Here is a 22,600-nt window from a genome sequence, read left to right on the forward strand (position 1 = left end):
AGGTCACTCTTGCGTAAGACATTAATGCATCAGTCCCTAATTTGGAAACCTGTGGTCACTCAGCAAGACAGAATTTGTCTCTCTCCCTTGGTGTAATGATTTTTATTTTGTCATCTCTCCTGGGGTAATTCCTTGCAGGCTTGGCATGTTGAGAATCAAATACTGCCTCTAACAATATGGTTGTGATTCTCTGCTTGGCTGATTTAGCTCAGCATTTAAGTAACCACTAATCTTCTGAAAGCACCAGGGTCTACTTAGAGAAATCCCTGTTGTCTGCAAGGATGGAAACAAAACCAGCATGGAGGAAGCATTACTTACTAAACACAAATCAATCTTTTTTTTTCCCACCTCGCTGTACACTATGCCACCATCAAAGGCGTGGTTTCTGGGTGGTAGGTCTTCATTTTGTAGGTGGAGAGCAGCTCATGTGCGACAAGTAGAGAAGATGAATTGGGGAAGTGGACGGGTAAAAAGAGTTTATTGAAGTCCCTAAGTATAAATCAAACTACAGTCTAATAAAGGTGGAGTGAAAAAAGCCAGATACAAGAGAATGTTCCCTATAATGTCCTTTGCTAAAGTTCAAAAACAAGCAAACCCAGTCTTCTGGGGTCAGGGGAGTGACTGGAAAGAGGCACAAGGTGTTAGAACCCAAGCGAGTTCACTGAGCTTTGAGTTCTTGACTTCACGACTTGTAGAACTCGGTGATTTGTAGCCTTTGGTGACTGTGCTATACTTCAGTGAAAAGGTTACTTTAAAAGCACATTCCAGTATTTACTCTTTGATTTGAAAGAAAAGTAGTTTGATATTTTCAAGCTTTTATATATATGGGCTTATCAGTATTCCTTTGGATGATTCTTGCTCTGATTACCTTGATACCCTGCATTAAGATTTATTAGACTTAATGTCCTAAAATTATTTATTTCACACTGCTGGGACAAACCTGGTCTATAAAAGTGAGAAAGAAAGCACTCAAATCAACTTCAGACTTAAGACAAATACCTGAATGTACAGAATGAAGCCAAACTCACAGGTGCATTTGTGTAAGTGTATGACTTCATGGAGACGGAAACAGAATGACAATATCTGAGTGTCTCAAAACAGAATGACTTATTATCCAAGCAACTCTGTTGCTAAACATCTGCTCACAGAAGTCACTGTATAAGGACTAAGTTGCTGCTGCTGCTAAGTCACTTCAGTAGTGTCCAACTCTGTGCGACCCCATAGATGGCAGCCCACCAGGCTCCCCCGTCCCTGGGATTCTCCAGGCAAGAACACTGGAGTGGGTTGCCATTTCCTTCTCCAATGCAGGAAAGTGAAAAGTGAAAGTGAAGTCGCTCAGTCATGTCCAACTTTTAGCGACCCCATGGACTGCAGCCTACCAGGCTCCTCCATCCATGGGATACTGCACTTAAAGTCAGGAAGCCTAGAATCTCTTCCTGGTTTTGCAACAGAGACATAAAACATCATATCTCTCTTCACCGTATCTCGAGTCCCTGTGCATAAAATTAAGGGAAAGCATATGAATGAGAGATTGTCTTGGAAAGAATTTTGAGCTCCTAATGAAATGTGACATACGTACAATTGTTTAAGACAAATACTGAAGATTATCACTAATAAGGGGCTTCCCAGACAGTGCTAGTGGTAAAGAACCCACCTGCCAATGCAGGAGATGTAAGAGACGTGGGTTCGATCCCTGGGTCGGGAAGATCCCCGGGAGGAGGGCATGGCAACCCACTCCAGTATTTCTGCCTGGAGAATCCCCTGGACAGAACAGCCTGGTGTGCTACAGTCCACAAGGTCACGAACAGTTGGACCTGACTGAAGCCTCTTAGCATGCATGCATACATCACTAATAAAGATGATGGCAAGAAGTAGAACTGTCATGCGTGCATAGTAGAGGAAGCTTGTGATAGGCAGAAGAGAAACATGAAGGAAAGAAAAGGAACCACGAACCTGCATTGCATAGAATTATTTTTCTTTTTTGCCAATAAATTCTATTGAATTGAAAATAGGTTCCAGAGGGAAGGAGTGGGTAGAATTATTCAGATGGGAATGAATAAAATTGATAAATGACCACAATCCTAGTTGGCCACGAGCACGCACAAACACCACTTCTGACATCTGAGTTTTTCACTGATTTAGCTGTTCTAGCTGCTAGGTCATTTTAACGTATTTCTACAAAAACAACAGTGTCCTAGCTTTGCATTCTTTCAGTTCTAATAATTATATATATCTTCTTCTATATCATAAAAAGTTGTTTTTGAAATGTTTAGGTATATTCTGAGTATTTTGAACTGTGGTGTTGGAGAAGACTCTTGAGAGTCCCTTGGACTGCAAGGAGATTCAACAAGTCCATCCTAAAGGAGATTAGTCCTGGGTGTTCATAGCAAGGACTGATGTTGAAGCTGAAACTCCAATATTTTGGCCACCTGATGCGAAGATCTGACTCATTGGAAAAGACCCTGATGCTGGGAAAGATTGAGGGCATGGGGAGAAGGGGACGACAGAAGATGAGATGGTTGGATGGCTTCACCGACTCAATGGACATGAGTTTGGGTAAACTCCGGGAGTTGGTGATGGACAGGGAGGCCTGGCGTGCTGCAGTTCATGGGGTCACAAAGAGTCGGACACGACTGAGCGATTGAACTGAACTGAACTGAACTGAATACGGTCATTGAACTTTTACTGTCTTCTTTCCCCTAGGTGTCCAGAATTCTTGTCTTTTAAATTGTTGCCAGATATGTGACATTGGATCCGGCTTCATCTGTAGAGAAACAAGGACTGTTTTATAAAAGAATGAATGGCTAAACGTGCAGAAGAAGTTCTCGAAGGTCTATGTCGCCTGCGGTTATTCACAGCACCATCTGCCAGTAACTCACTGAAAGCTGGATTTCAGCAAGAATTTGAGCAAAGAAGAGAGCAAAGAAGAAGAAACATAATAAGCACGGCTTTAGACATTTTGATTTCCTTCAGCATACCGGGAATCGGGGTGTTAGGAGGAACCAGAAGGAGCAGAAAACCTCAAAACAGAATGAAGATCACATGTGCAAGACTGACTTGAGAATTTCCTTAGCTTTAGAAAATTTCTGCAGAATTTGTAAGATGCACTTAGCTTTTTATTAAGGAAGTCCCAGGCCCAGAATGAAGTTCAGCAGTGTATCAGCTTAAACACAGGATGCAGCACCACCCAGCTCCCGGTGCCAGGGGGCTACCATCAAGTACATCAGTGAGGAACACAAGCAAGCAACTCAGAGAGTTTTCTCTGGTGAGCTCACCTTTTAGCTTTTGCTGAGATGGGCACCAAGCTTTTCTTTCCTGATCAAGCTCGCTGCATAGGGAATCTGTAAGATAAAAACAAGCAAAACTCTCCAGGTGAGCTAAACTTGGAGACAGATGTGTAATGGAGACCCTTACCCTTCATTGTGCCTAGCGATTTGAATGTCAGTGGATCTGCCCTGAGGAGAAAAGGTCTCCATCCTCCCCAGCAGTGTGGCGCTTCTGGGATACAGCATTCCTAAGGCCCATTAGAAAGCATTTGAGGACAGAACAGATGATCACACTAGACTGTTGCTACAGCTAGTCTCTGAGGTTCCTATGTGACATTTGACTTAAGAAGTTAAAAAAAAAACTTGCATTTAATAATATGGTATTCTTACGTCCAAGGTCACAAACAAGAATGTGATTACAAGCTAGTTCAATGTAACTTTTCATTTAACTACAGCGATCAAATATCTCATTATAAATCACAAATAAGATTAACTAACTAAATGAAAACTATTACTCTGGGTAATTTCCCAGTAACTACTAAGAAGCATCAGAAATAATTGCACTGAATGGAAATATGACCCTTGAGAATTCTACCTGAAACTTGAAAAATACTTTTCAATACCGGGGCTTTGAATGAAAGTCCATCTCACTTGATATGCTAGAAAATTCAAACAACTGAAACTGGACTACATGTATAATATTATTTAGATTTGCCTCTCCATTAAATCCAGTTATGTTACTTACCTTCATTATTACAAGATTAAATTCAGAATTCTAGTGATATAAGTCTATTTTACATTTAAAGAAACACTCAGCCCTCTAGAATGTAATATGAACTATGGCTGATATGAGGTAAAAGCAGCGAAGGAAATAAAATTATAGCCACTCAATTAAGCAATATTTTGTGTCTTGTTTGAGACATTCCTCACATTCCCAGTATATTTATGTTTTGTTCTCCTGAGCTACCGGTGCATAAATATGAACCTTTATTAACGGGAAGGAGCTACAAATCTACAGTGATGCTAGTGACTAAATTAACTGCATCAGTTGGCCATAATAACCAGTTTGTCAAATCAAACAGTCTTTTTGATGAAAAAGAAAGAGAAACGAAAATAACTGTCTCAGTGTCTAGATACACAACTACAACATGGATGTATACGATAGAGTCATATCCGATAAAGGGCAGAATAGCAGCACCGACGTTGCTTCATACAGGACCATAAAACGTTCAGCGTCCTAACCTCACATTTTAGGACAAGAGCTAAGGTCAGCTAGATAACTATGACAAGAACAGTTACACAGGGACCTACTCTAGGTACCTCGTCTTTTCACTCTGTGTTATGCTATACCTGCTATTAACAGAGACATACTTGAACCTTGATTTTCCACTATGTTGTATGAAACAATATGCCCCAAATCCACGGATCACCTCTCTCTTTAGATGAATGCTATCACAGAGCCTTGAATGGAATTCTATTATTTAGGATAACAAGTGGCAAAGATGTAAACCTTGGGGTATAGAAAATTACCTAATAACATGCATTTGGGTCACTCTTGCGTTTAGAAAGCATTCTCAACATCAAGATTAGATGCCACAAAGATTTAGTAAGTATCTTCTGTACCAGGCACTACACGAGATAAGTTAATATCACCATGAGCCATCTCATCAAAGCCAGTACACTACTCACCCTAACCTAAACAAAACTGCCTGAAGGGCACTGCCTTAACATCTAAGTCAGAATGCCTTTCTCTTTCTCTTTTTTTTTTTCAGAAACAGCAATGCAGCATCTCATTAAGATGGGAAGCGGATTAGGAAATTCTTTAAGAGGACTCAGGGAAAAAAAGGACATTTCCAAAAAAGCACATTTGATCCTCAAATCTCCAGATTGAAATTTAGATCTGTGTGAAGAATTGTTCATCTCACACTGTGAGCTGAGAATTATTAATTCCAAGTCCTAAATCATGAATGATAAATAAAGAATATATTAGCACACGGCCCAGTTGCTCATGGAAACTATCCTATTTCATTGATTCTAAGATACTCTCTTCCCCCTCACATTTTAACATTTCTGATATTGGCTGTACTATGATTGATGGCATCTTAGAATAATAGTTAGGCGCTTCCTTTTCTTACAATACATCAAGTAATGGGCACTTTTATGATTGGTGGTGTATCAGGTTCTGTCTTCCCTAACTTGGGAAGCTCATGACCTTAGAGACTCCATTTAAGATAACTACGCCATGTAAACCCCATATATTAGAATTCATAAAAGCTTTCTTTTCATCTTGATCAGCTTGGAAATCACCAAGATTGGCATGGACAAAAACCTCTGAAAGTTATTATGTAACTTGTAAATTACCTAGTTGGCTCTAGAGTATCAAAAGTATTGAGATTTTGCCAAAAAGGATAATTTCCTAGTTTGTGCCAAGAGAGAGTTAGCCTGAGCTCAGACATTAAAGTGGATCTACATCTCAAAAAGAGAAAGATGTGAAAAAGGATATATAACTTAGAAACAAGTGACTGCATTGTCAAAATGCAAGGCAATGGATCAATACTTGGAAGAGGACCCACTTTAGTCAAAGCCTATCTCTTGGAGAATCTTAAGGCAGCTTCCACAGATGTTCAGACTTAGATAAACTCCTCTGATGTGTTACACATTTAGTCACAAAATCAAAATCCTCTAGGGACCCAGGGATATTTTCTAAAAATAAAGTGTTTGATCAACCTTTTAAAAATATGTAAAACATATTTTAAAAAACTTTCCAGGTTCACAGAGTACAAATCTGGGCAAGTTCCCATCCTAGTTAATCCCAGAGCACCTCCAAGAAAAGACCGTATATCTCTAAGAGCTGTGTCCTTGCTGAAGAGGGAACACTCCTACAGCAATGGTAAAAACCTGTCACTGCTCCTTTCCCTGCAAGGAAGCACAGCGCTCAGACCATCAGAGAGTTGTAAACTGCTTTTTTACAAGTCCACAGTGAACGAAACATTAGTACTAAATCTAGTGGACTAACATGATGTTAATTGAGGCTTTGAATGAAGAACTTTAAGACCGGTTCCCCTTGCCTGTGTGTGACTGCAGCGTTCTGGAAAAACAGTAGAGGGCACCTAAAGACCAGCACATTTTAAAAGCATTTTTTTTTTCCTTAATCTATGCGCCCCTTGGTAGCGCTCCAGCAAGTTCAAAGGATGTGAATCTGAGTCCAGTCATTTATTGTGTGTTTTCTATTGCAGCTTCACAATGTTCTTCAAGAACTATGACTAATGTCTTCAATAACTACGGCTTCAAATATGATATGCCTTGAATAAACCTAATGGTAGTAGCCTCTACACATATGTACTTGCTTAAAAAAAGTGTTGCCAAATTAGCAATGGAAAAAAAAAGTTATCAAGACATTATAGTAATCTCAGCTCATGTTGTAAATTATATTATATCCTAATCCTTGGAAAAACTTTAATCAAAAGGTTACATACTCTTATAGATGTAGAAAGAAACTTATGCTTACCAGGGGTTAAAAATGGGGAGGGATAAATTGGGAGATTGGGATTGATATATACACACTACTATATATAAAATGGATAAGGATAATAAGGATAAGGATCCTAATAAGGATAACTAAAAATGCTTTTTGCCTATTGTACAGCACAGGGAGCTCTACTTAGTACTCTGTAATGGCCTATATGGGAAAAGAATCTAAGAAAGAGTGGATATATGTATATGTGTAACTGATTCACTTTGCCGTAGAGCTGAAACTAACACAATATTGTAAATCAACCATACACTAGTAAAAATCTTTAAAACAATGTCATACACTTAGTAAAATACCTTCATTTCCTTCTTTAAATTTTTTTAAAAACTACATATAACATTGTAATAGTTTTTTCACTTTCTTCTTAATCCTAAAGGATGATGGTTTTGGTTTACAAATTGAATACTTTTCCCCTAGAATCGTAATTCACTTGTGAATGAGAAATCTTTTGCTCTTGATTATATTTAATGTAATAAACATCTTCATGAACTTGCTAATTCTAAAAACGTTTTTGATTCATACCGAGAGGAACATATTTGTTTGTATGAATAAATCTAGTTTGGTAACAAAAACATTTTAAGCATTTGAAAACCCAAGGCAGAGGTGGAGGACTATAATATAAACTGTGTTAAGAACTGTAAAACTCTAATTTTAAGCTATTTGAAAAAAAAAAAAAAAAATTAGCTTGTGGCCCAGTTATGTTAAATAAACTGCATATGCTTTAAACCTCACATTGAAATAAATGCACATTCATTTATAAATGTACAAAGAGAATCAATCATTTGAATCTATAGTCACCACAACTTTGCATTTAACAAACTGGAAAAGGAAGCAACAGTATAGAAGTTAAAGTCAGCAGAGAATCTAAAATGTAGGCACCAAAGAAATTCATAAGTTTTCTTTCTATGGCAATGATACCCAAGATGCTTTCAATATAATCTTGAATAAGAACACTGTGTAACAGCATAGGATAAATGCATTGTGGGTCTATGGGAATTGTTATAAAATATGATGGTTTTAATATATTTGAATTTTCTATGACTACAGGATACAGTAGGTTTTCATCTCATTTAAAGGAAAAGAAGCCTATTCTGCAGGTAAATGACTATTCTGTAACATATGCTCTATACACTTTAAATATAGAATAATTTAAGCATATTGAATTAAAAATTTTGGTGAATTGTTCTGTTCTCAAGGAACAAAGTATGTATCCATATTTAGTGATGAATTAGAGCACTAAACCAAAAATACTGAGAAAGTCAATAATTGTGATACCTAGCAACTTGATTTAGATATAATTCTAAAGACATTTTTCTCCAGGTACTCTAGCAAATACAAGCTGAATAAGGGACAGGATGTTTCCTTTCAAGAAATCTTGAGTCCACTGCCTCAATTCTAAAGCAGACGGTATAGTGTGAACACAAGTCCTTCTTGCACAAATGTGCCTTTAGCCAATAGTTCCACTAACAGAGGTACTACTTTGGGAAAGAGCATGCCATTAAATTGATTTTTCATACTGGCATAGCATTTTATGATTTACATCTGCATTTCATGCTTATTAAGCACTTGTGCCTTATCATATACCTATTAAGATACTAGGTTGGCCTTTCAATGGGTCCCTTTGGTTTAGAAACTGATACAATGAATGAATGAATGAATGAATAGGATGAATCTTGAACTCAAGTTTGCGGACCTTAAAGCTTGTATCTGTTAGTCACAAAGATAGTGCAGTAAATACATAAGCTCCTGGTAATTCACTAGAGGGCCTTCCCAGGTGGTGCAGTGGTAAAGAATTCGCTACCAATGCAGGAGATGCAAGAGACGCAGGTTTGAACCCTGGGTGGGGAAGATCTCTTTGAGTAGGAAATGGCCACCCGCTCCAGTATTCTGCTGGAAAATTCCATGAACAGAGCAGCCTGGCGGGCTACCATCCAGAGTTGAACACAACTGAGCACGCATGCACAATTCACTAGTAAGGCTTCTTTTAGTAGTTTTGGTAGTAGTTACCCAGCACAAAAAAATATTTGGGGGAAATCAGGACCAAGCCAGGAAAATCTGGAAAAGAATTAAGAGGATGGCTACATAAGATTATCAGAGTCAGGGGCATCCATGGATGGTGATTAATTCAGCAATGTCTACTGATAGCTATTTGATATTAGACACCATGCTTGGTGTTGAAGGCAACATGAAGACCCAGAAATTTCAGGATAGGGGACACAAAAGGAGGGGAAGAAACAGTAGGAATAAATCATGCCTATTTCACCAGTTTTCATGTTGGCAGTGTGGATGTGCTTTTGTGGATTTCAGGAATTACATGGTACCTACAAGGGTCGGGGGAGAAGGCAATGGCACCCCACTCCAGTACTCTTGCCTAGAAAACCCATGGATGGAGGAACCTGATGGGCTGCAGCCCATGGGGTTGCGAAGAGTCGGACACGACTGAGCGACTTCCCTCGCACTTTTCACTTTCATGCATTGGAGAAGGAAATGGCAACCCACTCCAGTGTTCTTGCCTGGAGAATCCCAGGGACAGAGGAGCCTGGTGGGCTGCCATCTATGGGGCTGCACAGAGTTGGACACGACTGAAGCGACTTAGCAGCAGCACAAGGGTCGGGGGGAAACGTTCCAACTCCTCCCAAAGAATTTAATTTGAAATCAGGAAAATTTACTATCTAGAGAAATATGAATTAATAACACTTATCTAGATAAATGACTACATGATGATAGAATATTTTGCAATACAATATAATAATTATATTTTGTAATACTAGTTTGTACCATCCCACATACCAAATATCTCAAAAGACATGAGATATTTTTCTCTTTATTAATACTGTCTGCTTATCACATGGATGCAATGCCACGTCCTCTTTTACTAAAGAAACCAAATGTCAAAGAAAATTAAGACACTAAAGTTATATAACTGGCCTTAATAACTAGCACTAAAATAATTATTTAGTTTCCTTTCCTAATGCCCATTTTGCTATGTTCATCACTACCCAGGAGTCACACATTTTTGGTTGCATGTATGGCAATTTTTGTTTTAAGAGTCTGAAAATTGTATCCTATGTAAAATAAGTAGTCTTAAAATTTTATATCCTCATACCTCTGATTCTATCTTTATATTCTTTCTTTGGGCAAATTAAGCAATACATAAATTCACAGCAAGTAATAAGCAGCTCTTATTATCTAGGTATCAAAAGCTAAGAACAGTAGATACTTTTCTTTTTTTAACTCCTGTGGGGGATTAGTGGCCAACTGATTAAGAAAATGTTTCTCTTCCCCAATGAATTTAGGTGCAAATAAAACTAACACGAACAAAACCAAAACAAGAAGAAAGATCCTATTTAAGAGGATCTTAAGTTGAGGTGGTTTTCAGAACTGAGAGTCGTTAACCAGCACTTGAGATCCAGGAAAACCTCAGATGGAGGGTTAGAGTTAGCAGCACTTTTAATAGAGCCCTCAGAATGGGGGAAAACGTCGTGAAATACAAGGATGCTTTCAAAATGACTCTCGGCAATCTCCATTAAAGCAAGCATGATTTTCTCCCATGCAGGAAGGAAACATCAATAACCATCTTTCTTAAATAATCTTGACAGAGAGCTAGATGCCTGGCTCTCTAGACAAGACAGGCGAGTCTGCGTAGACAAACATTTCATGGCAGAAGGATAGCGGGGACCAGCTCAGAAACGCCAAACAACCCAAATTATAACAACCATGCTGTGAATAACATTAAGAATCAGTGTCATGTCTTTACCCAAATGATTAAAAATATCTTACAAAAACTGAGCAGAAATTATTTCCCCATTGTACTCATGAAAATGAGGAAGCTTGGGAGATGACTTTCAAAGCACTAATAAATAATACCAGCTGTGTCTGCATGGGGATAAAGGGCGAGGAAAACAGAAAAAGAAAAAACAACTCAAAAAAGAAAAACAAAAACAAAAAACTCACACCACTAATTAGTAGATGTTCTCCTGTTTCCCTGTTTCTGTGTCAACAGAGCTTAGTCCATGTCCACTTTCAGACACGATTAGGATAGAGTGAGTAACATCCTTCATTTGGAAATAATTCATTTCTTTTCATCATCCTTCAAGGGAATTTAACTGATGAATTGTGTTTACACTAAGTTCTATTGACAGCAGTGGGCCCGGCTCAGGTCTGGGTGGTGGAAGGAGGGGTAAGACAAAGACAGTGGCCCTTCCCTGGGCCTCTGGCACAGCCCGGCGCTGTGCTCGGAGGTTTGCACCGTGGAAGACGATGCGGGTACCTCTGGTTCACTCTCAGAGACGATGCACACATCTGTCCATTAACACATGGTAGGTAGTTACATTTAGAGGAAACATACTGACACATCTGTTTACCCTGCATCTAAGTAAATCTCTTGGCAATTAGCATCTAAACCAGCGGAGGGGTAAGTGGACCAAAGGATTTCAAGGCATAAAACAGGAACAGCTTCATACGTATCAGGTGGTTTTGAAAACAAACCCATCACCTTGAATTCATTTTTAAGTAGAAATGCATCTTACAATTTGTAACTGTTGCACCATTTCTTCTCTGTAGGCTAGTTCCCTTTTCATTTGATCCTGGAAATTATCTGAAAGGGGCGAGAAACAGAGAAAGAAATTAATTAAAGTGCAAAATCTACTTTTGGTATATTTAGCATATTGACGGTATAGTAGACTACTGATGGTCCCACAGAAACACTCCCCCTTTAAAAAAATTTTTTTTTTAACTGGAGGATAATTGCTTTACAATGTGTTTATTTCTGCTGTACAACAATGTGAATCAGCCATAAAAAAATATATATATCCCTTTCCTCTTGAACCTCCCTCCAAACCCTACTCCCCACCAGCCCACCCGTCTAGGTCATCACAGAGCACCTGGGTGAGCTCTCTGTGCTATGGTTATTTGAAGACATATTTTCTCCAAGACTGTGGTTTAATCAGAATAAATAGTAAATTCTGAGAGTGTATTAGTCACTCAGTCATGTCCAACTCTTTGTGACCCCATGTAGCCTGCCAGGCTCTTCTGTCCATGGGATTCTGGTGGGACTGCTGGGCTACAGTCCATAGAGCTGCAAAGAGTTGGACATGACTGAAGCAACTTACCATGCACACACATATGCCTCAATCAGAGAAGGAAGGAAGGATCTTTAAGAGATATTGTGCAAAATATCTTTGCCATTCTACATATTGATCATTTTTATTGTATTTCCAGAAAGGAATGACTTCTTAATGTGTATCTTGCTGTTTCATCTTTTCCATGTGCTCTTTTTAAAATGGGGACTTGGCTAACTTCAGCTTTTTCAGCTTTAATTGAGAAATTGACCTGATCTCATATGAATCTGTGGTGGATGGCCAGGGCAGGACCTTGAAGAAACCAGAAACTTTGTCATCATCTTTTCTTCTCTTCCTTTCATCTCGGCAGCCAGCTGCTGTGAGTCCTGTATATTCCACCTCCATCCTCTCCTCTCTTTGCCATCGTTACCTCCCAAATGCAGACACCTCTTGCCTGAAGAATTTCCCAACCAACCATATGGCCTCCACCTCCTTCCTCTTCAAATCCCTTTCACTCTCCTGCTTAAAAGTTCGTGATGGTTTCCCACCACTTTCAAGGTGATAAACCCTTTACCATTCATGAGATTCTGGATACTTAGAAACTAAAAACACTGTTCTTTTTATTTTTTGACTTCTATCAAGGACACTTGCTCCTTGGAAGAAAGAAAAGCTATGACAAACCTAGAGAGCATATTAAAAAGCAGAGATATCACATTTGCTGACAAAGGTCTATCTAGTCAAAGCTATGGTTTTTCCAGTAGTCATGTATATGGACGTGAGAGTTGGACCACAAAGGAAGCTCAGCACCAAAGAATTGATGCTTTTGAACTATGGTACTGGAGAAGACTCTTGAGAGTCCCTTGGACAGCCAAGAGATCAAACCAGTCAATCCTAAAGGAAATCAGTCCTGAATATTCATTGGAAGTACTGATGCTAAAGCTGAAACTCCAATACTTTGGCCACCTGAAGAGCTGACTCACTGGAAAAGACCCTGATGCTGGCAAAGACTGAAGGCAGGAAGAGAAGTGTGTGACAGAGGATGAGACGGTTGGCATCATTGATTCAATGCATATGAGTTTGAGCAAACTCTGGGAGATAGTGAAGGACAGGAAAGCCTAGCATGCTGCAGGCCACGGGGTTGCAAAGAGTCACACTGGACTGAGCGACTGAACAACAAATCTTTCTATAATATTTGAATTCCTTCCCCAACCTCAAGCACGTATTTTTAATAATTTTTAAGAGATTTTAATTTAATTATTTTAATTTTAAGGGACTTTAAAAAAAATAGAGTAGTTTTAGGTTCTCAACAAAATTAAGAAGAAGCTACAGAGATTTCCTATACATACGCCCCCACTACCAACATCACTCACCAGAACTGACCACCAAGAACGAACCTACACTGACATGCCGTTATCACCCGAAGTCCACAGTTTACCTTAGGATTCACTCTTGGTGTTTTGTACAGTCTGTGCATTTGGACGAGTCTATAGCAATGTGTCTCTGTCGTCACATATTGGGCAGAATATTCTCACTGCCCTGAAATCCTCCATGCTCTGCTTATTCACTGCTCCCGTCCACCCCATCTCTAGCAGACTTGATCTTTTTATTGTCTCCACAGTCTTGCCTTTTATAACATATATTTTTTAAAAGATCCATTTCCTATTCTCTTCTCAGAACTTGATGGGAAAGTCGCTGTAATAGAGGTAAGTCTGTAGTACTGTGTGAGGGTTAAAGGAGGAGCCCCGATTCCCTTGGAGGGTGAACGCAAGGAAAGGGGGGAGGAGATGTGATCAGCACTCTGCAGTAAGACGCGGAGGCTGAGTGGGGAACAGCAAGTACCCAGCTGACTACAGCACAGCGGGTGGAGGAAGCTCCCTGCGTCCCATCACCCGCCAAACCACGCTCCAGTCTTCACACACGCACTGTACTCCCAGCCACCGTGTGATGTGTGGCCTTGCCCTTAGAGCAAACCTCTCCAATTTCTTCAAGCTTGAATGTTATGTCTCCCAGAATGTTCTCTGATTCTCCTGCCCTCTCCTTCCAGGATCAGTCACCCTTCTCTTCTACTCCTCCAGTACTGTACGCATACCTCTGTTAACGCATCCACAGTTCATACTATGATTAGCTGTTATACATGTGTCTTTGAGTGCGACAGTGAGGGCAGGAAGATATATTTTAGACACTTCTAAAATTTCCAAAGCCCACCACAGTGCTTGACACACGGCAGGGGCTGGTTAATGGATGAGGAATGAAAAGAGCACTGAAATATCCACCAGAAGGTCTGGATCTGCCTTGAATGACAGTTACCCGACTCTGGAGGCTCAGACCCTTATCCGAACAAACAAGGGGATGGAGTAATGTGCTCTGTAAGGCCCTTTCCTGCTCTACTGCTTTAAGATTTGATGACAAGGTAAATCGACTTGGTTGGGCTTCAGACACCAGTTCTCTTTCCTGTGCTGGTAGATGAGGAGTGGGTAATTTTGACATGCACTGATAACAATTAGGAGTATGAGGGGCTGGCATCCACCTGCCACCTAGGATGCACTGGAGGTGGGTCAAAGCCCATAGACTGGGCACAAGGCAATCGGAACCAACATTCCACTAGCATCCTTAGCCCCGTGCCTGGGCCAGACACCTTCAGAAGATCAGTGTTCTTTCCAGAGGCCAGAGTACATCCCAAGCAGGCATCCATCTGTGAAGACGAGACCTACCCTCTGAGCCTTGGCAGCTTCCTCTGTCCCTCTTGAGCTCCGCAGTGCCTCTGATCAGGGTGGGAACTGAGAGGGGTGGGAACAAAGCCTGCCTGAAGCTGGCTGTGCCACCTCCCTGGAATCCCAGGAGAGTCTGATTTTGGAGGAGGGCAATTTAGAGTGGAATGATGGTAACTAGCCCTTACTTAATTCGTGCTCATGGCTCTCTGATGGCATACAATACAATTCTTTAAATTAAAATGAAAAAAAAAAAGCCATTAAAGTGATAGAAAAATGGTGAATATTTTTATAGAAGTGGAGTGAGGAAAGGTGTCAAAGACAAAAAGCAAGCCAGAAAGACTGATAGATTTGATTAGATAAAAATTTAAAGCTTTGATGTGACAACAAACGTGAACACAAAACACCAAAGTCAACATTTTAAAATGAATTGAAGCAAAAAAAATTTGCAAGATGATACAGAATTAATACTTTAGTATGTAAAGAGTTCACACAAACCATAAGAAAATGAACACATCAAAAGAAATATGAGGAAAGACTATGGCATTCACAACACATACAAAGGGATGGCAGATACAGGCAAAGTGTTCAATATCCCCAGCAATGAAAGAAAAGGAAATAATATGAGGAACCACTTTTTCCATTTAAGTTACCAAAGATCTAAAGAAAAGATGATACATGGTGTTTCAAGGACGGGAATATGAATTCAACCTTTTGGGAAAGCAACATAAAATTTTCCATCAAGAGCTTTGAAAAGATCATATCTTTGACACAGCAATTCTTTTAGGAATTTATCCTAAGAAAATGATCATGGATTTGTGCAAAGATTTAGTAACAATGATGTCTAAAACTTGGATAAACTTTAATGTCCAATATAAGACCACATTTATAGACTGCTGGGTGGTCAAGAAAAGAAGTTCATGTTAAGTGGGAAAAAGGAAGGTTAAAAAAATAGTGTGTGTAATATTTTATTTTGTTTAAAAAATGATTTAATATGCATTAGAAAGGCTGAAACTCCCAAATGTTGACATTGGTTTTCTCTAGGTGACAAGATTATGGGTGATTTTTATTTTCTTTCTGTTTCTGCATACTTAAACTTTTCTACTGCTGCTGCTAAGTCGCTTCAGTTGTGTCTGACTCTGTGCGACCCCATAGACAGCAGCCCACCAGGCTCCTCTGTCCATGGGATTCTCCAGGCAAGAACACTGGAGTGGGTTGCCATTTCCTCCTCCAATGCATGAAAGTGAAAAGTCAAAGTGAAGTCGCTCAGTCGTGTCAGACTCCTAACGACCCCATGGACTGCAGCCCACCGGGCTCCTCCGTCCATGGGATTTTCCAGGCAAGAGTACTGGAGTGGGGTGCCATTGCCTCCTCCAAACTTTTCTACAACAAGCATAAATTGGGAGATATAAAGATCGCTAACTGGCAAAAGAAAAAAACTAAAAAGTTTGCTATGTTCCAAGGCGGTGAAGGCACAATTTAACTGGAGATGAAAAAATCAGTAAGCTTATCTCTCTAACGAGAATTACTTAGAGCCCAACTATTTTGGAAGATGACAGCATAAGAAGAGGTGGCAGAAAAAGCACCGGCAGTCTGCCAGCCAAACACAGCAGCAACACCTGTGTTCCGCAAACATGGACAGTCTGAAAAGCCAAAGCGTCTTTCAAATGGCAACAAGAAGTATCCAGCCTACATTCCTGGCACTAGAAATAAGACGAGGACTCATACAGTAGATCTAATTCCCCCAGTAGAGCCTACTTATCAAGCAATAAGCTCTGGGGGCTTTTTCATTTACACAGTATTCATTTTGTTGTCACTGCTTTTAAACGATAATAGAGACTTTTGATCCGTACCATGTATTAGAAACTCCCTTCCCTCCTTTTCCAGAGGACACTATACAAAGAGCAAGTAAAGAAGAATTCTATGATTCTACTGATCATAGAATGAATCTAGTAACAGTCACAGGTGAAAGATGGGATGACCATATTCAGACAGATGAAATATAGTTGGGTCTTTTAAGAAGTAATCTTAAAAGGAACTTGGAAAACAGATTTTTAAATAAAAAAAATCTAAAACGATGACATGATTAACACCTACCAGTTAAGTTTTTCACAAAGCCTCAGTCATTAGGCCTCCCTTGTTGTAAACCACTGGCCTTTCTACTTGGTTCTCTCAGTGCCATGAATTTGTCGTCATATCTGCAAATCCAAGGACTCAATTCATGAGTCCTCACTAATCTCCTTTATCAGTGATCCAATTTCATCTTCATTACAAGCTTTAATCTCTTTGAATATGACACCAAAACCTACATCAACCATTGACTGAGAGTACACTCTATGCCCACAATTTGCTGGGTGGGCAGCAACAAAGACTCTATCCTGAACATATTTACAACACTGTCAGGTGGAGGGTGAAAGAATCAGTGAGGAGTTAACACAAAACGCCAGTGGAACTAGGACTTCAGCAAAGCGTGCGTACTGCAAGAGCGGGAAGGCTTCCTCGAGGTGGCGGGACTTGAGCTATGTTCCAAATGATGAGGAGCACCTAGACGAGGAACTAGAGAAACAAGGGGTGCAGAGGTGGAAAATGAGGGGTGAGCGCTGTCCGTGGGGTAACGAGCTGAACAGGGGGAGAAGGAGAAATAAGCAGGGTGAGTGGGGCGATTACGGAGGGTTTTAGAAGCCAGTCAAGAGTCAGATTAGTTGCAATATGATCAGCAACAGAGAATCACTATAGTGCATGGAATATGTGGCACCAAAGGTAGATTTTTAGGAAGGCTGGGCTAGTGGCAGCAAGCAGAAAGAGCTGGAGTGGGGAAGGGAGGTAAGGACCCAGGGTTACACCCTGCAGCAGAGACATGAGAGAGAGAGAGAAAGGGCCTTCTCCACTGGTGACTTCATCTAGCAGCCTTTTGCAGGTCCCAGATCAGGTTTAGGCTCTGAGGTTACACTGATGGCTAGTGGCAAGAGAGTAAAATGACTGAAAAACGACAGCAAATGCTGTAATAGAGGAAGGTGCCGGGTGCTGGAGGAGAAGGGAGGAAGGAGAGATTCACTAGGGAAGGCAGATACAGTGTCAGGACAAAGTGACTACCAGATCTGCAGCTGCAACAGTGATCAGATTGGTCCTTAGTGGGAAAGTCCCGTGGCATGCTGGGGGCTGCTGCTGCTGCTGCTAAGTCACTTCAGTCGTGTCCCACTCTGTGCGACCCCATAGACGGCAGCCCACCAGGCTCCCCCGTCCCTGGGATTCTCCAGGCAAGAACACTGGAGTGGGTTGCCATTGCCGTCTCCAATGCATGAAAGTGAAAAGTGAAAGTGAAGTCACTCAGTCGTGTCTGACCCTCAGAAACCCCATGGACTGCAACCTTCCAGGCTCCTCCGTCCGTGGGATTTTCTAGGCAAGAGTACTGGAGTGGGGTGCCATTGCCGTCTCTGATGCTGGGGGCAGGGCCTGTCTGATTACACACAGGATGTCACTGCAGGATGTGGGACCAGCTGTTCCACTGTCAGCTCAACGACCTTGACAGAGGTGAAGCTCCCCTTCATCCATTTCCTCCAACTCTTATTTCTACCCGATTCTAGACTACATTTCTCCCACCTTCCCTTAGGATCCCCTCCTGACTTCTCTTTGCTTATCTGCTCAGCTGGACAACTAAATAGAATTGTCTTGTGTCAAAACCAGTTTTGCTGCCTGTCCCATCCTCTATAACTACCGCCCGATAAAGCTCTAGAAGTTCTGCTTTCTAGTATCAGCTGCTTTACAATAAAGCCCCTGTAGGAACATAAGTATTATACTTAAAATGGTAATAGTAACAACGACTCACATTACTACGGATCAGTCACTATGCTGAACACTTTATACATTTTAATCCTCTCTGCAATGCCACAAAGTGGGTAGTAGTATGGTTCTACAGCTGAAAAGGCGGTCAGGTAAAAATCTGTCTAAGGTTATTCTGTGGGAAGTCAGCGTCCAAACCTGGAGACCCGGCTACCAACCACCATGCTCTGTATTCTAGAAACACTTTTCAAGAACTCAATGCTAATGAATAATCTCCTCTTCTTCCTCCTGCTTCCTCATCACCATCACTGTCACTGATGATGCTATCAAGCACTTATCCTGCGCTAGGGATGTTCTCCGACTTTAACGTGGATCCTCTCATGTAGTCCTCATCTTTGTATGAGACGAGGATTATCTGGCCCATGTTACAGTTTCCAAGGTCCTACAACCAGGAAGTGGCAGAGGCACAAAGTAGCTCAGGGGATTTTTGAGCCTGGAATCGTAAGTTACAGGTGACAACTTAGCCTAAGTCCCCCTAAGCGTTCTAAGGGAATTAGATTTGAAGTGTCCTGACTGAATCCACCTCCTAGTAAAACGCTCCAGTTGGGTTTCCTCTCTGCTTCCTTCTGGTGTGGCTTTAGTAGTTCCGTCCTCCCCTTTCCACCTGAGCGAAGCTAAATCTGTCTGCCAGCCTCATGGCCTCTCATGTTTAGTTAACAAGCACATAATGGGCATTTGCTATTTTCACTGGTGTGAAATTAACTGCCTCTTTGTGGTGGGTCTAAACCACGCATTATTCAAACTTGGGTACCCACACCACTTCCTTGGTCAGTGGAGTACACTGCAGATAAAAAAGAGTAAAACTTTTCTGTTGTTTTTTAATCTAAGTGTTTCATACACATGGCAACATAGAGGAGTCATCTTAATTTACAACAAAAGGATGAATGAGGGGTCTGAATGGAAACTGGGATCCCAACTTTTAAAAAAACAGAAACATCTGCATGTTTATGATAACTAGTAAGAAATGTACAAATTACTTAATTTCTTAAAATGATTTTGTTTTTCCCTGGCTGCGCCATGGCATGTAGGATCTTAGTTCTCTGACCAGGGATTGAACTCATGTCCCGTGCAGTGGAAGTACAGAGTCTTAACCACTGTACTGCCAGGGAAGTCCCAATTCCTTAAAACAGTTGATCAACTTTTATTAGTGGTAAAAATTATGGCTATCCTGGCTTCACAGGGAGTTAGGTAGACACTCCAGGGACTCACTGGGGTCTGGATCCAGTCTGCTGGATCCACAAACTCAAACATTAGCTTAGAGGGGACACAAATCATTCAGTGTCTGCTCACTGCTGCAAGGATCTGTACAGTTTATCTTAAGGTACAGTTTTAGAAATTAGGGAATCCTGGTTTATTTGGAAGCACCTGTTTTTTAAGGTCTCAAAGATATTTTTACTATGTTCCTCTTTTTCTTAGCACTACAAATGTCATGATGATCCTAATACACTATCAAGAGCTATTGGTCATTCTCCTCCCTTTGATCTTATTCTAAGCCATAGGAAGCATTCTTCAAATCCAAAATACATATCATCATGAGCTCCAAACCTCCCTTGTGGATACTGACAGAGCCCAAACTTGGCCAACTCTGCTGTTCCTTGTGGCCGGTACTCTCTTCCACCATGAGCCCTCTTCATTTTTATCTCTGCTAAACATTCTGGTGCAACTTAGTCTGACATGTTACCAGGAACCCAGTACTGTTCAAAACTGCTACCCAAGAGGGCAAGTCTTTCAGTTGTGCTGACGACCACATTTGAGGAGCTCTGGTAGGCCTTTGTGTTCCTACTATTAAAATTGCCACCATTACTGAAAAGTCTTTTTCCAGATATTTGCCTGTGACTCTTACTCAGGAATTATCAACATGAGTTTTCTGATTTCTGGTTTAATAAACAAAGGGTACTGACATGCTCAAAGTGTCTCAGAAAAAAATTAAATGTATTTAATTTAAAATGTGTTTACATATTATTTTATTTCCCACTTTCCTTTCTCTGGAGAAAGGAATATGACTAAATGAAACTTCAAAAAGTTTGAAAAACACTACTGTGATGTACTGGGTCATGGATGAACTTTGTGGCCAACCCAGTACTTATCTAAGAGTGATTCAGAACATGACTGGAGAATTTTAGAAATCCAGACACCCATCTTAGGTCTTTCTGAAATTCTAGGACTCTGGGAGCAGAATCAAGGTTTTATGCCATAATTTCTTTTGCCAATAAATCTGGAATGAAATTTTAATGCTAAATATGGATGGAGAATCCCAAACTACTAAAATTATACTAATTTTAATTAATAAAATATAAGTATAGTGGATTGTTAAATTTTAAATCTTCGTATTTCAAGTACCAGGCAGCTCTCTAGCACTATCTGAGAAAAGGAATTAACTGTTCTTTTTCCTATCTTAGAGAAAAAAAATACTTGAGTAGTTCTTTTGTTTTAAAAATATTAATATATCTATTTAAATATACCTATACATATAAGGGTATATTTGCATACATGTTTTAAATGTATACTATATATATGCACAAACACATACCTACCAATACAATTAATAAAAAAAAAGTTCTTATAAGAAATTTTATCTGTAAGCTGATAAAATAAATAACAGGATAAAATCTCCAAATACTAAAGACATCACATGTACTACACAGACTAATAAAAATGTTATCAAGTATCATAATGCAATGAAATAAAAGTGATTTCTTACTGAATACTGGGAAAGATGTATTTCCTTTTAACACTTGGAATTCTTGTTCTAGTCGTCTCCGTAAATCTATTTGTTCAAATAAAACCTTCTGAAGTTCTTCTAATAAAGAAAAAAAGAAGAGTCATTTTTACTAATCTTTACAAATAACTCTCCAGAGAACTGTTACATATGGCAATTTATTATTATAAGACAAAATATTTTACTAGTTTAAAAAGTGTTGCATAGACATAGGATAGATTTTGTGCAGAAATCCATGAATATAAATCAATGTAATATATTATTTTAAAGTATTATATTACAGTGTCATGTATTGATTGATATGTATGCATTAATCTCAATTATATCCACCCAATGGTCCATATATTATTCATATGTTGCTTGTCAAGCTTAAAATATGGTGTAGAGCAAATATATCCTCCTAGTATCTCTTTAGTTTTATAAAGCTAAGAGAAGTTCTACAGAATTAAAACTTTTCTTTACCTTTCCCCATATTTTCTACATCCTTTTTGAGTGAATGAGGTGAATTCGTCTCCTGTGTATGTTCACCTTGTAAAAACGGAGGAAAAAATATTAGTTTTGTGTAGACTATTTTCTGCAAGTTTGTACTTTCACGTTCTATCTATCTACAAAAGAGTGTATTTAATATAACTTCAAAGTGGAAATCCTCAGAGCCAAATGTTGTCCTCATTTGCTCGTGTATCCTTCCCCTAAACTACGGCAGGGCGGGGTTTGTGGGGGGAGTGACAGATATGAGGTCAGAGCCCACCTACACCACAATAGTGGCTCCATGAAAGCAGACTCTCCGTGTCACCCTCTCCCGTCCCCCATCACCACCCAGTCTTTACAACGATGCTAACTGTTAGAACAGCAAAAGAGGAGGTTGAATAGTCGACATTTCTGGTAGAAATCTGATCAGAGTTCCTCTGTTTCTAGAAGTGAAGAAGCTTGCTGTTAATTTGAAGGCCCCCAAGACCAGAAGAAGCGCCTTCAGTCTTCTTGGGTCACCAAAATGGGCAATGAAGAAGAAGTGGGAGGTGTCTTTAGCTGTCCCTGGGAGAGAATATATGAGCCTGGTGTGTGTGTGTGCGCGCGTGCTAAGTGGCTTCAGTCGTGTCCAACTCTCTGTGACCCTATGGACTATAGCCCACTAGGCTACTCTGTCCATGGGGATTCTCTAGGCAAGAATGCTGGAGTGGGTTGCCACGACTTCCTCCAGGGGATCTTCCCAACCCAGGGATCAAACCCGTGTCTCTTACATGTCCTGCACTGGCAGGCAGGTTCTTTACCACTGGTGCCACCTCGGAAGCCCCCACTCCTTGAAACTGCATGGACTGTGTAGCCCACCAGGCTCCTCTGTCCATGGAATTCTCTAGGCAAGAATACTGGAGTGGGTAGCCTTTCCCTTCTCCAGGGGATCTTCCCAACCTAGGGATTGAACCAAATTGCAGGCAGATTCTTTACCCTCTGAGCCACAAGGGAAGCGGTTTCCTAAT

At 40.3% G+C, this 22,600-nt stretch overlaps 1 protein-coding gene across 1 annotated transcript in view; it reads right to left on the minus strand.

Moving 5' to 3' along the window:
* Positions 1-3,278: 3,278 nt before the first annotated feature.
* Positions 3,279-22,600, minus strand: part of SKOR2 (SKI family transcriptional corepressor 2) — a 35,080-nt gene continuing 15,758 nt past the window's right edge. The window contains exons 4-7 of the mRNA XM_070361990.1: positions 21,588-21,653; positions 21,108-21,206; positions 11,328-11,395; positions 3,279-3,341 (exon numbers count right to left, since the gene is read on the minus strand). Of these exons, the coding sequence (XP_070218091.1) occupies positions 3,279-3,341; positions 11,328-11,395; positions 21,108-21,206; positions 21,588-21,653 (296 nt within the window). The remainder of the gene's footprint in view (positions 3,342-11,327; positions 11,396-21,107; positions 21,207-21,587; positions 21,654-22,600) is intronic.

This window comes from Bos mutus, chromosome 24, assembly GCF_027580195.1.
Source record: "Bos mutus isolate GX-2022 chromosome 24, NWIPB_WYAK_1.1, whole genome shotgun sequence".
NCBI lineage: Eukaryota > Metazoa > Chordata > Mammalia > Artiodactyla > Bovidae > Bos > Bos mutus.